This window comes from Limulus polyphemus, unplaced genomic scaffold (genome assembly GCF_000517525.1).
Source record: "Limulus polyphemus unplaced genomic scaffold, Limulus_polyphemus-2.1.2 Scaffold24, whole genome shotgun sequence".
Taxonomy (NCBI): Eukaryota; Metazoa; Arthropoda; class Merostomata; order Xiphosura; family Limulidae; genus Limulus; species Limulus polyphemus.
In genome coordinates, this window is record NW_013665634.1 from 144129 (window position 1) to 160031 (window position 15903).

The 15903-nt window shown below is 29.6% G+C and overlaps 1 protein-coding gene across 1 annotated transcript in view; it reads left to right on the plus strand.

Annotated features, from left to right (window-relative positions):
* The window catches only part of LOC106458680 (calpain-C-like), a 47863-nt gene extending 32353 nt beyond the window's left edge, over positions 1-15510 (plus strand). Inside the window, exons 6-21 of the mRNA XM_022385372.1 lie at positions 4-18; positions 1305-1396; positions 1618-1695; positions 2471-2643; positions 3681-3799; positions 7338-7427; positions 7644-7762; positions 8242-8287; positions 9075-9140; positions 10510-10567; positions 11109-11167; positions 11704-11772; positions 12622-12700; positions 13176-13292; positions 13768-13826; positions 14648-15510. Of these exons, the coding sequence (XP_022241080.1) occupies positions 4-18; positions 1305-1396; positions 1618-1695; positions 2471-2643; positions 3681-3799; positions 7338-7427; positions 7644-7762; positions 8242-8287; positions 9075-9140; positions 10510-10567; positions 11109-11167; positions 11704-11772; positions 12622-12700; positions 13176-13292; positions 13768-13826; positions 14648-14674 (1266 nt within the window). The 3' untranslated portion in view covers positions 14675-15510. The remainder of the gene's footprint in view (positions 1-3; positions 19-1304; positions 1397-1617; positions 1696-2470; positions 2644-3680; positions 3800-7337; positions 7428-7643; positions 7763-8241; positions 8288-9074; positions 9141-10509; positions 10568-11108; positions 11168-11703; positions 11773-12621; positions 12701-13175; positions 13293-13767; positions 13827-14647) is intronic.
* The last annotated feature ends 393 nt before the right edge of the window (positions 15511-15903 follow it).

Genomic DNA, 15903 nt, shown 5'->3' on the forward strand with positions numbered 1-15903 from the left:
ATTATGGCTGTTGAAAAGGTTTTATTTTTAGTGTATATATTTTTATAAAGTGAAATAAATATTTTTTTAGTAAAAAAAACACCTTTTTTTACAGCATTTATTAGTAGACATGTAAAATGTTAGAAATGAGAATTTTTTTTTTCTCTTATGTAAGAAGCAATGGTTCAAATACAGTTAATTTTTCAAGCAGAATATTATTCTGTATAAGTTCATAACTAAATTGGTGACTTGCCTAAATGGATTAGAAACAGTGGCTGAACTAGGCTCCCAACTCAATGGGATTGTTTTTTTATCATTTTCATTGAACCTTTGATTTTTGCCTGTTTTAGAATTGCAAGTGAAATCAATCCAACACATGATTCATTAATGGTGGGACATTTAACAATTGCAGTAACAAGTTCTCAGTAAGCACACGTGCAGTGTGTGTGCATATAATGGTTGCTAAGTGCAGCACACTACAGTTTGCATTATTTGAGAAAGATACTGATGCAGTAGTAGTAGTTTATGAATAAAAATTACCTTTTGAATATTATTTGTTCTGGTCATATATTTTTGGTTTGTGGAAATAATGCAATTAGTATTTTTTTGTGACTTACAAAAATATTTCTCCTTAGTGCCCCCAAAAGGCTATTACTGCCCTGGTTAGAAATGACACTATAACTAAAGCATTTACAAGGATAGATTTGTCAGAAATGACATTATAACTAAAGCATTGACTAGGTTAGATTTGTTAGAAATGACATTATAACTAAAGCATTGACTGGGATAGATTTGTTAGAAATAATGCTTTAGTTATAATGTTTACTAGGATAGATTTGTTAGAAATGACATTATATCTAAAGCACTTACTAGGATAGATTTGTTAGAAATGACATTATAATTAAATTAATGGCTCTTCTATATGGATTTAAGATGATATTATAAGTAAAATAGCCACATTTCTTGAAGTGTTTGAAATGACACTATAACTAAGTCAGTGACTTGACTCAATTTGTTTTAGAAACTTACAAATGACTTAAACTAAATGTATGATTTGTGATTTGGCTAGATCCATCAGAAAGTACATTAAAAAAGACATGTACTCAAGTAAGGTTTACAAAATGAATTGTAATTTTTATTTCTTTGTAATAAATAGCTGATTTGTAAACAATTGTGAATATGTTTTAAGACTTTATAAGATTTAACTAAAAAATTAAGATAACTACTTTTATTCTATATATGTTTTTTGCATTTATGTTATGTTTAGCTATAATTCAAAACAAAATCATTCGTATTGACAATTTTTTTTTTTTTTTCCACATTAGGTAGAGCTAGTGAATGGTGATCAAATTCAGCTGGTAAGACTGAGAAATCCACTTGGAACCAGCTCAGACTATGTGGGAAGTTGGTCTGAAAAGTAAGTATGTTATGGTTGTTATCAAGGAGTTCTGAAGGTATTAGTTTTTTTTGTTGTACTTTCAGAATGTTTGACAACCAAGGTAAAAAAAATACATACATTATGTGCTATTCAAGTTGTCAGAGAACAATAATACAAGTTCAAGCTATTTTCTAGCTGTCTTGATATATTATAAATTCATGATGAAACAACAAAAATGTAAACCATTAGTTTTCTTTTAGCTCATCAGAGTGGAATGAAGTTTCATCAGAAGAAAAACAAATAATAATGTACAGATCATTTGGTGATGGAGAGTTCTGGTGAGTGGAATACTGATTGTTTTAAGGTACAAAATTATTCATGACATTTAAAATCTATGCTGCTTTGCATTTATTTATACTAGCACTCAATATAACTAAGGGTAATAGTAACAAAATCAGGAAATATTAACTTATGAAAAAAAAACTTCCTGAAATACAAGTATATGGTTCATAATATATATACACACACACACACACTAAAAATCTTAATGAAGGAAGGGCCTCACAGGGATGGGCTCGGCTTTAAAACTTTACTGGGATTAAAGCTAGAAGGGGCCCACAAGTTTGTCAAAAAAATAACAAAACTATATACATTTCCAAGGGGGCCTACTGGGATTTTTCATGGTGTCTGGTTAGGCCAGTTCATACCTGGGGCCTCATAACGGTTTGACATTTTCCCCATTTGTCTAACTGTACAAACAACACATTCTGAGTTGGTGAGTGGAGCATGTCATCTTTCACATACTGTTTTTTTTCTATTTTGAAAGTCTTTTTATTTTTATTATTTAATTGATATCTGTATATTAGGAAAAGTACAAAAGTAATTTATGCAGTATTCACTCTTATAACATGTGATGCTATATATATATATATATATACATATAGTAGTGTCATCATACTTGTATTTTGTAAAGATATATATATAGTAGTGTCATTGTACTTTTATTTTGTAAAGATATATATATATATATATATGGATACTGACATAATTAGGAAGATATATACAACGCATCATGTATTTGTTGTAAATAGTTCCTTGTGTTATTTCTTTTAGGATGAACTATCAAGACTTTGTGAAAACTTTTTCCACATTAGAAGTTGTATATCTCGACACTGAAACCAGTAAGGATGAGCCCACTTTTCGAACTAAGACCCCATGGCACATGAAGCTTTGTCATGGACACTGGCTTCGGGGAGTATCTGCTGGTGGATGCAGAAATAATGCAGGCAAGTTTTCATTTGTGTTATTACAAATGGAGAAATCTTTTTTAACCATGGAAGTGGAATTTTAATGAGATACCGGCTAGTGAATTTTGATTAAATTTCCATTTTATATTCATAAATACCTTTAAAAGACAATAAGGGACCGATCCACTAAATTAAACTTAAAGCCAGCCATTATCATTCAAATATTTATCAAGCTTTCCCTTAAATTTAAACTCCCTTAAATTAAATGCATCTACCACATCTTAAGATAATCTATTCCAAATATGACTCCTACCCTGCCAAAATTTGTATTTGTGTTCCCTAGTCTTACCATTCTCACCATCAAGTATGGAAAAAGAAGATGCATCAACATTATCAATTCCCTTGACAACACATCACTCACATCCTCTATTTCTTCTTTTCTCAAGAGAAAACAAGTATAGAGATCTTAACCTATCCTTGTTTGACAACTTTTTTATCCCAGGTGTCATCCTAGTAGCCCTCCTCTGAACATTTTTCAATGATTCAAGTTCTTTCTAAGGTAAGGAGCCCAGGACTGAGCATAGTACTCAAAAATTGGCATAACCAATGGCCCATATAATTAAATTATATCCTCTTTAGACTTTTATTCAATATTTATGTAGATACAACTTAAAATCCTCTCTGCCTTTAGAAGTCATGGTAATTAAAGATGCTTCAATGACATGGAAAAAATTAGTCTTTACCACAAAATAGTAGACATGAGTTAGTTTAACTTCCTTATGAGCTAGGTGTTGCTGGTAATTTACATATTAAACATGATTATCTGCTGTGTTAACAGAATAGGAGACCAGTAATGTCTCGTTTATTATTAACACTTATGTCTATTTGTTTTGCAATCTAGTTTTTTAACTCACACTCAAGACTGCAAATTAACAATACTTTTGTACATTCAGAATTTTCATATTCTTTTGTAGTTGTGTACTAATGTGTGTGTTATTTTAACTATCTTGGTAGTGAGGCTACAGACAATTTTAACAGGTATATTTATTGATTGTACTAAAAAATAAACTTTTCAGACACCTTTCATGCAAATCCACAATATCAGCTGATTCTGTCAGACACTCAAGAGGTTTTGATTTCTCTCAACCAGCATTCTGTTCTTGAGCCCAAAGTAATTGGATTTAGTCTCTATCAGGTGAGCAAGGATACTAAAGTAAAGAACAGTTGAGAATGTTGTACTTTATATACAGGTGCTTGAGAATTTTAAATTGTAACATAATAAAATTGATGAATTACACACTAAGTGTTTTAGGTATAAAATATGCACGTATAAAAATTATGTTTTAAACATATTTTTATTCAACACATTGCTTTAGACAAGTCAGATTGTATGTAGGTTAGTAAAATCCAGACAATATCTGCATGTTATTGATGAGGTTGTTTTTGACTTTTAATATAATGTAACATAAAGACAACAAAAGGGCCATTTGGCCTTTCAGGCTTGTCCTTGTATACTCACCCTTGATTAAAGGGAAAATTTAAACCCATATTTTAATTATCATCTATTCCCCTTCTTAAATTCATATAAATTGCTAGCATTTGCTACTACTGATGGTAACTGATTCCATAAGTCAATCACCCTCTTACAAAAATGTAACTGTCTTAAATAGAGCCTAGCCTGTCTTTTTCAAATATTAAACTTAGGTCCTCTCATCCTCTTATTCTTAGAATATAGCATAAAGAAATGAGAGGCTTTTATCTCCTTGATTCCATGGAAAATAAGTTAAGAGATCTTAATATAAGATAACCCTTCCATCTTTAGAATCATCCTAGTAACTCTCTTCTGAACTTTTTCCAATAAGTCAATATCCTGATAAGGAGATAATTACCTCTTTTTGACTTGTAACCAATATTTCTATAAATACACAAATTATATTAGCTTTACTACTAGCAACCAAGCCAAGACTCTTTTATTCATTCATTGTATTGAGTGGGTTCCCATCTATATTAACCATTTAACTGCAGAATTTTCCAATGGAAAGGTGTCTTCAGTGCCAGAATTTCTGGTGAAAAATCCCTAAATCACCATAAAATGCACATATATGCACTGCAAATGTTAGAAAAGAACATTAAAACTATAAACACAACATTTTATAAGAAAAATAATGTAGTTTTACTACCTTTTTTTTCTGATGTCTGAAATGCTTGACCGTGTGGTACTTTGTGAAGCAGTCTGGAAGACACATGGGCAAGCATGCCCCCTCTCATACTTACAATTCATGCATCCCTGTTTGGCTTGCTTCCTCTTTGGATGTGAAGGGCTTTCACTGCACACTACACAGTTAGGCTTGTATTTAGGTTCTGGAAAAGGCATTGGAAAGTGATGCACTGTCAATTGCTCCTCCCTATCCTCTGAGTTATCCATCAACCTCCTCCCTTTCACAAAGGAATACAATCACAGAGTTTTGTTGACACCTTTTCCCTTAATGAGTGTGGCTTTATTTTTGAATTAGGGTTGGCAGCTATATACAGTATGCAGGAGTTGACTAGTGCTGCCACTCTGATGAAGTGATAATTGCGTGATACCACTTTTTGCAGTTGTGTCGATATGGGTAGCTGGTACATATCTGGTCAAACAAGTCAACTCCTCCCATTGAAGCATTGTAATTGCAGGCCATATTTGGTAATTTCAGATCCCTAAATCCAGTCTCTGACTGCTTGGATCGAATTTGTTTCTGAGTGTAGCCATTATTATCGATTGTCAAGAGGGAGTTGACCCTTTCAGTGTCATGCCAGGAGTTGGGGTTTGTTTGGTATTTACTGACGAAACTATATCCATCCCTTAACTTCCTCATTGATTCATCAATTGTAAGTTCATGACGTTGAGAATGTAATACTGTTTATACAGTGGCTTCACAATGTTCATGAATGGAGCAATTTTATACAAAGGCTCATATCCTTCCTCTCCACGTAGAACCCTTTGAGAATTTTCATGAAAATGAAGGAACGAATCGATCAGCTGGTAACGATTGTGTGATAATACATCTCAGTAACTGGGGGACTGTGCTATACCCCCAGTTTCCCAGTAGTCACTAATCCTTGGCTTGGAACACAATCCCATCATTATCTGCAAGCCAACATAGGCTTTGATTTCATCTGTAGTACACTCAACCCAATCATTGTAGCAAGAAGTTTCAAGGAGGTCCACTGGATTATCAAAGAACTCCAGGGCATAAGTGTTAGTCATCTCAAAAATAAGCTCAAATGCTTCCTGAGGGAATAACAAGTAGAAATAATCTACGGGGTGGTTACCATCAGGCAAAGGTGGAATCACAGGGCCAGGCCTTTTGACATAAGCTGGGCACCAAATTGGGATATAATTTTCATAATAATCATCAATGACCCACTCATGACCAGTATCAGCCATGCCCCCTTGGCTATTATCATCATCATCACTGTCCCCATTCACTACATCATGTGTATTATCATTTCTTACAGCATTATTGATATCTGTGTCACTGTTTTCCCAATCATCATCACATGTCTGTTTCTGTCCTTAGAGATCTGAAAGAGTTCTATATACTTTCAAACAGCTGTTTTGATTCATAATTTCTAATATCATTTGCTCTTACATGTACTACAAAAAGAGAATGCTCTCTTTTACCAGCAACTAAACTGTCAATACATCCTATAATGTACTGTATTTTAGCACCTGGCCAGTTAATTATAGTCCTAGTCTCTCCGTGCTCTCCACTAAATATAAGTAGATGAGTATGTACATATAACAAGAGAGAGTCCTTACTACCGTCAGTTTCTTTTTTAATTTGTTCATTGTTTCAAACACCTAAAGATTTATATTCATTAACATGAATATTAAATGGATCTGTCTCTATAGCTTTAACTTTTTACTACTGGGTACCCTTGTAAGTCAAGCACCCTCCTGCCCAAAGCAGCCTTTACCCTAACTCCAGTCATTCCCTGTCTTGCTTCACTGATTTCTGCTCCTAGTATGTTATCTCCCTCTTCTCCAATAGCACAGTCTTCCCAATAGCTATCCCTAACTTATCCTAAAAAAAAAGCAAGCTGTGCAAGTATAGTGTCTTTCTGAGCCTCCTGATAATTGCAATCAATCCCACAATTTTAAAACATAACTTAGCCCTATCAGTTATCACACCCTATAAATTCCATTCCACTTATCCCTGATCATCCTCTTACCATATTGAAGTTTACTTATCTTTATTCTCTATCACAAATCCACCCACACAATAATTATATGTTTAACTAAAAGTGATTTATTTCACAATACATAAATTTATCTAACACTAACATTTTTATACTATAAATTACTAGTATAATTATCCATAAAAATTTAAAAATTAATTTGAAGCTGCAAACTCTGGAACAAAAGTTATAAAAAAAAATTAAAAAAAGGATATATTTCAGTTTATGACATAGACCAGTGGTTTCCAACTAATTGTCCACAGGGAGATTTCAACCAGTCTCTAAGATGGTTGAAAAAAAATGTGTTTTCAAATATAGCAACTGAAGTATATTGTTATACAAGGTAACTTAAATGTATTTGAAAAAAGTTAATATTGTATGAAGCTGCCCCATTACATTTTTGGATTAGAACCAGTTGGAAAAAGGTTGGGAACCACTGACATAGACTTCCTTTAAGAGTTGTTGTTTGTAATATTCAGCTTGAATTAAAAGATGATATTTTTCATTTGAAGATGTCCAAATCTTCTTGTGAAATGCTAGGAAGATCATTTTTTAAGAAGATAAAGTCACTGGTGAACTCCCAGTATAGCAACAGTAGACAGGTAGTATATATATATTTATATATTATTTTATATTTGGATGATATAAGTAGACATGTTACCTGAAATTTTTAGTCATAAGTGTTTAAAAATTTTTAAGAATGTATTATAATTAATTTTTTTATTTTGTATGATAGATTTGCCTAAGAACAGTAATTTGAACAATATCTTAAATAGAATATACATTCTTTTAATGAAATATTTTTGTAACACACCTAGATATCTATGAAATGTCATCTTGAGCAAGGTGGTTATGTACTTATACCAACAACCTTTGAACCAGGACAAGAAACCAGCTTTACTTTACGTGTCTATTCAACCAAGTTGATCAAATTAAAGTAAGTAATAACACATTTTCTTGCTGCTTAGTATAAAACACACGTTGAGTACTAAATCAATGATTATAGATATTTGACTGATGGATAATAAATGTATTTCTGTTGTGAGTAAAAAGGATATTTTAAGATCACACTCAGTAAACTAAAATAAAATGTATATCTTTGAAAACAGATAAAAGTATTTCTTATTTTATGATATCATACACTGCTATGCTTCAAATTATGATATGTACAAAACAGTTGGTGTAATTTTCCCACTGAGTATGTTCCATATGTTTTTTAAGTTTAAAAAAGAATGGGAAGACTGACTTCCAGATTAAAAAAAGTATTAGAAGTTGTCTGGATAGAAACAAAGATTTAGTTTCAAATAACTTTTCTTCTCTGATATTTATTTTAAAAACTCGTAAGATTATTAAAGCTTTTTGATTTTGCTTTTTATTGAAACAGGTGGTTTAATTAATACTTTTACATATTTTAAGATTACTTGACTGTATACCTGCAGCTGTGAAACCAGCCATTATGAAGGTAAACTCACTAAACATTTTGTTAAAGACACAGCAACTTGTTCAACTGTATAGATTACTAGGATACAATATATGTATTGGATAACACAACACCTCATTAGGTTATATAAGATTTTGTATTTGATGATTCTCAAAACAAGATTTAATTGTTAAAAGTTAGTTTATAAGACAGAGTAAGACGTAGGATTTCATAGGTAATTTTTAGCAATGTGAATTATAAATCTGAGAGTAAGTTGGGAAGATACTTGTATGTGATTAACATTAAAACGTTGCTCATTTGCTCATAATGTTGTAATTAATTATTAGGCAGATGTGTTACACGTTACATTTTGTTACTTTTTTTGGAATAAGACTGTGCTTTAATTGGTTAATTGTTGGAGTAAGCATATCTAAATACAATCTTTTAAAATATCAATGAATTAAAGAAATTATTGACCATCAAACTGAATAGAAAATGAATTGAAGCTTTGGATTTGTGTTTGTTTATGTTGGCTTTTTTGTTACTTTTCTCCTACATACAATTCTAAATCTTTCACTACTATAAATATTATCTAGATTTTAAAGAAAGAATGACAATTTAAACATCATTTTATAATGTTTCAAGCAAATTACTTGCATCTATTACTAAGATTTAAAAATATTGAATGTATAGATCTTGATTCAAAATACTCAGTTTTAACTTAAGCATTTGAATTTTTTTAAAACCATTAACGGAAAATTTCTTTTTTGCTTCATAATAGAACTGAATAATTTTGTAAAGTAGAACAACATATTTGTTGTTGTTATAGGCTCCACCATCATTTGATAGTAAGGTCAGCTCATATGAAACTATTTTCTTGCAACTGGCAGATGAGGTGAGGAAAGGTAGAATGTGTTGTATAGTCACTAAATTTGTTTTATTATTCTTAACTTTGTTTAATGCAAACTGGAGTTTATTATGAAACATTTCTATAAATGTAAATAAAATCACGACCTATACCTCCAGAATGTAACTTTATTAGCTCAATATTTCACTATTACAGCTTCACCAGGAGCTATAGATATCCTACAAGTTCAATAATCCAGTTAACTCTAAATTGGAACACTGTCGTTCGTAATTCGAACATTGATACATGTGTTTAGAATGTTGATATTATCGTAAAATAATATCAAACATTTTTTAATTTACTATATTGCTAAATTGTTTGCATTCTCTTAATAATTTCAATACTGTTTGAACTGGAAAAATAACTCTTGCTGAATATCAGTACTGTCTCAGTGATTTATATTATATCAGTAGCCTGAGTTTTTTTATCTTCTAAAACAGTATTCTTGTTAGAAATATTTTATAGTTTACTAGAATAAAGATAAGTAACATGATTCTAGTTATAGAACTTAAATAATGTTCCCTGAACAAATCAAAAAGTGTTCTACTTGTAATTTGTATTTTTTAAACACTTTGCTCTTAAGAGTAAATGTTCTATATGTTATATCACTAAAAATTTCACCCAAATCTTTTTAGTAATACTGAAAGATTACTACATAAAAATGAGTTCTTTTGACTAGGTCATCCTCTAAAATGTGCATAGAAAATAGAAGTCACAAAGCATTTGATTAAAAGTTATGAAGTCTTTTAAGGTTTTTGGATTTAATAAGGGTATTCATATAATAAGTCACTAGAGCAATAAAGTCAAAAGGCTTTAAATATCTCATTCACTTGTTGTTAAGAGAGAGGTAACTGTTTCATGATTTTAGAAAAGCCTTTGAAGTTTGTTGTGACAGTGAAGTTAGAGATGTCTCACATTTGAAATATTTCATCCTCATAGAAATTGTTAAAGTTGGAAGATACCATTGTATAGTGTCGATGTTTTACAAGTGCAGAGGTGTGTTAAAAGTTGGTTTCACTGTAGCAATGAAATGATAATTTTAATGGGTATGTGTCTATATTTTTGTCACTACATTTTTATGTATTGTATTACCCCATCAAGTTATGAATTTTGTGTTATTACTATTTCACTATGAAATAATGGAGTTGTGTTTAGATTTGTTTATGAAAATTACCAGTTTGTTAAAATGGAGTAGATGAAAATTAATAAGATTAATAGAACTCAAAGATTTACTGTGATTATTGTGTAACAATAGTTTCTTGACTCTTGAACCAAGTTGATTTTGTTACTGATAATGGAAAACTATATATAGGTTTCTGTCATATTGAGAAGCGTATATGTATCTAAAATGTTGTAGCACAAGTCGGTGAATGTATTTGAACTTCAAGAACTACTAGAAGCGTGTCTTCCAAATGGTATGTTTGTGACACAATTATCAAATTATAGTAATAATAATAATAATAATAGCCATACTGAAAAAAAATCATATTAGAAATACTAATGTTTCTTTTAAACTTTGCATACCTTTATTGTTGAAAACTGCATTCTATATTTGTGATTATATTAATTTTTCTTTCTGTCACGTTTTTTAAGAGGTAGCATTTGCTGTTACATATAGCATAATACTTAAATTATTAACTTGTGGATTTAAGAAATTGTATTTTATAAGTACCAGAGATACTACATTAATAAAGTAATATACTCAAATTCACAAGTTAAATTCATATTTTTGTCTAAATTGGAAAATACCTCTATATAATCAGATAAAGTATTCCAATAGTTATAATAACCCCAAGGTATACCTATGTGTAAAAATCAGCATTAATGTGAATATGTTTGTACAACAAAATTATAAAACAATAAAAACTATACAATTCTGAAGTTGAGATACAGTTCTGAAGTTGTTTGTTATGACATAATTTTACATCACTGATATGTGTACTTGTGATTATATAGATTATGTGAAAAGCTGTGCTAATCTTGAAGTGTGTCGACAGATGGTCCTCACTCTGGATGTATCCTTTTTGCTGATTGTATTTTTTCTCAGTGTAAAATAACATAATAAATTTCTGTGAAACAACTTTTTATGCTTATTACATATTATTAACTTTAACATAACATATTGTTCCTACTGTTAAACTTTTCACACTGTAGGAAAGCATTCAGTTTATGGAATGGGGCTTGGTTATTGAGGTATACGTTGAGCTTTGCATTTCTGGATTAATAGGCATTAAACTGAATATAAAGGGGTGGTGAGGGTCTTGAGGATATCCTTGGTTTAAAGGTATCTCAAAACTTCTACATTATTGTTGAAAGTACATGCATTACCAAGATTGTAATCATAAAATAAAGTCAGTAGTTTTGTTACACTTGAATATATGGATGAATGACTGGTGATTTTATTTTATTTTTGATTGGATTGCATACATTATATATAAATGGCTATATTTTAAATTTTTTTATAAATAGAAAGTATTTTTAAAATTTCAAATAAAAATAGGATATGACCCAGTTCTATCAAACGGATAAACCATCTTTAACGTTTCAACAGAAAGTCGGCAGTGGTCGATTGAAGTTTACTGATTACAAGAATCTGATGTGTAGCCTTAAGTATTGGCAGGTAAGTTAGTTCTGTTGTAGTTAAAAATCACCACAAAATTGTTTTGGTCAGGTTGAAAAGTTTTAAATTACTTAAACTTATACAAACTGACATGTGAATTTAAGAATTATTGTCAGAATATGAAGCTCTTAGATCAATTTATTAGAACTAGTAACACAACTTTACCACTTTTTTTTGTTATTTGAGTGATCAAAAATTGGGTCTTTGTAATTGTAAGATATCTCTAGAAATGTAAATTTAAGGAATTTAAAATAGTTTACAGTTATGCTAAAATCCATTTGGCACAGTTTTGGCTTTCTGGGAATTCTTAGATTTGCTTCTCCCTACTAAGTACTTTTATTGTTTACTTTTAGCTAAGTTTCTTGATTTTTAAACTACCATGTGTTTCTCTAATAATGAATGGATTTAATTTCCATATGTGTAAATTTGTTTTTGAATTTATTGAACAATGTTTAACTACAAGCATCACACATATTAAAAACCAGTTTACAACAATGAAAGTGTTACTGTTCTTATTAATGACTGTTTGAATAACTTTGTATTCTTAAATTCTTAATTTATTTGCCTCCTAATGGCTCAACAGTAAGTCTGTCAGCTTATAAAGTGAGTAATTGGTTTCAATAGTCGTGGTGGGCACAGCAGAGATAGCCCATTGTATAGCTTTGCGCTTAACAACAGAAAAACTCAATTCCTTATACATATTAAATAAGCTCACATAGTTGTAACTTTCAAGCATTTGAGAAATATTGAACAATAGTAATAGAGTTACAAAGTCCCTTAAAACAATACAAACAATTAGCTCTCTTAGATGGTTTACAAAGATTGAATTTCTTATACTGGGGTTTGTAGACAACTTTCAAGAATCATACCAAAGGAACAACTGGAATACTTAGAGCAGAGAGGCTCAAAGAAGCCCTGTTCGACATAGGTAAGCCTTTATCTTCTTTGCTTAAGCATATTTTGTTTACAAAAATATTAATGGAGAACTTTAATATCTGTCAAACCTGAGCATGTAATTCTGAAATTCAAATATAAGTTAAATAATATAAAATAAAGCCTTAATACAAAGGTTTAAATATTTCCTGACTTTGAATAATTTTGAAAATTGTAAATTCTTGTGAACTTTACCAAATGAACAATACACTTTACTCTCTGATTTAAGTTATATTCTGAAAACATATTCAATTTGAAATATTTTAATGTAAAATACAAAGCTTTGATTTATATAGAGTTAGATACTTTTAATGAATAAATGAGTTTAATTGAAACAAATTCTACATCCTTTTGCAGTTTGTTTTGAAATAAAATACTATTTTTGCTTGTAAGGATGATTAGAAATTTCACACTATATATTTCTCTAAATTTTGGTCAATCCGCTATCAGTTTTTTATCACCTTTTTCAGGATTTCAGTTGAACATGGAGTCTCTCTCACTTCTTGTGTTTCATTATATGAGAAAAGACGGAACATTACGATTTGGAGATTTTGTGTCTTGTATTTTACGGTTATCAATGGCATTTGGTAATTTATTAGTTTTTGTTAAAACTTCAAGTAACAGTTAATTTCGAAGTTGTAACATTTAAAAATATCTCATGTAGTTTACATTGCTAATTTTTTATTCAGTTAGACACAGTTTTTTTTGATTAAATTATTCAAAACGTCCAGACATAATAAACAAGCTAGTTTGTTGTAGTTCTGAATCTGCTTTGTCTGATATTAAATTAATCTTGAACTTGGAGTTTTTAGTTTGTTTTAGTTATTATATTATGTTTATTAGTGATTTATTTTCAGGGAAAAGTATTTATACTATTTTGATAATCTTATGGTTGCAGAATTATTTTGTTTTATTTTTAATGATTATTATTATTAAAAGCACCAAATTGCATTACATATTCACCTGAAATGATAATTTTAGTTAACATTTATTTACCAAACCTATAATATATGTAAATAACTATTAGTGAGCAAACTTACATAATTTTATTTTAATTTACAGCGATATTTGAGAGGAAGGACCCATTACAGAATGGTTACATCAAGCTTAACCTTTCAGAGGTGTGATACATGTGTTACAATCTTCTTTTCTGCCATTTAAAGACATGTTGAACATTAGCTGAATCAAATTAAAATTCAATGAATGCCTTATGATTAAACTATAATTGTAGCTCAGTAATTTTAGTAAGTTCTGTGTATTTTTTAATAAGCTATGTAATTGAAAAAACTTATGTGATAATGCTGAGAGATATAATACAATTTGGACTGTTTTGTTAACGAAAGAAAAATCAGAATTAGATTTTAGTTTGCCAAATTTCAGCAAAAATACTCAATAATGACAAACTGACAATTTTAAACAGCTTTCTCCTTTAAAAATATGCATTTGTAATTTACGATTAAATTAAATTTTTTTTGGAGATAATTTAGAGATCTAACAGCATAGATTGCATTCTTCTGTCTCATACTTACAAAGTCTCTCCCAGGTGTTCTGTAATGTTTCATTTGTTTCATCTGATTTTGGTTTTCTTATCTTGAAAAGTACCACGAATTTTCTTTTCCAGAAAAATAATATTAACTTTTTTTATGTGCTTGATTTTCTGTATTTCACACAAAAATTTGATTTCATCTATTGAAATTTTTAATTAAAAATATAATTGTTTCTTATGAATGATTTAAAATTATGTTAATTGTTAGTATAGTTTTTAATTTAAAATATGACTATCATTATAAATTATTTAAAATTAATTTAAATATTAACATGGTATTTTCAGAGGATTAATGATTTGTTTTATTGCTATATGAAAGTAGTTTTCAGTTGCACAGTTCTAATGTTTCAAATGCTTGAGAGAAAATCTTTGGCTTAAATCATTTTTTCTTGTTAGTGGCTGAAAGTTTCTCTGCAGTACTGAAAAGATTGAAGAATCAGTGATGTTTTACTCTACCTCAAGACTTAATTAATCTGCAAGATGTATCAGCGGCACTTCAATGTAATATTAATCTCTTGGCATGTAAATAACTTCAGAAAAACAGATGTTAGTAAATTACTTGTAATTCTTATATATTTATGTATATTATGCCATAAGTTGGGAAACAATATCATTCTTATTAGTACAGTTGACATTTATTAAAAATATTGTCATAGCATAATACATTTATAGGGATGGAAATAGTTTTTTTTAAATCAGAATTATAATTTGACTTGCTCAAAATTTAACACATTAAAAACTTGACTGTTAATGTTTCTTGTTATGCATACATAATAATTTTGCTGATGTTATATTCTGTACTTGCTAAGGTTTTTTAAACTCTTGGGTTAAGATAAAAGTAAAAATTAAGTGATATTTTTGTGAAAGGTTTACTGTAACAATAATATCAATATCTTCATATCAAATCGCCCACCAGTGTCACAGTAGTATGTCTGCAGACTTACAATGCTAGAAACCGGGTTTCGATACCTATGGTAGGCAGAGCACAAATAACCCTTTGTGTAGCTTTTTGATTAACTACAAACAAACAAACCATATCAAATCTTTGTTAGTAATTTGTAGTGTTAAATCCACATTTATCTAAACATTTTTTATTTCCTTTTTATATTGTGATGAAATATAAATTGCATATTAACTCTTAGATACTACCAGAAATCCTGCAAAATCTAATTTTTATTTGCAGTTATATTTCAGTCATCATATCAAATCATATTTTGTAGTTTGATAATGTGCCTTGATATTATATAACTTAAAAATATGTTTTTGGTTATGCAAAAATTGGGTCCAAAATTATTTGGATGTGAATTTCATTAGCTGAATTCTATTGAAAAGAATTTCCCAGTGTGTGAAACCAGTACCACTGATTGGAGTGTAAAGACCACCTGTGTATAAACACTAGTTTTCATATTTTCAAAATACGAGTTTAATACATAGGTTTTAGTGTAAATACTTATTCTTGAGTGAATGTTACATGGAATTCACATATCTTACTTTACCCACTATATAAAATAAACACAATAAAAATCAAAGTAAATATCAGTTTAAAAATATAAAAAGTTTAGCAAGTATGGTACAAAAATCATTATTAGTACACATATATATATATATATATTCACACACATATATATACAATGTACAAATGTATAACTCTT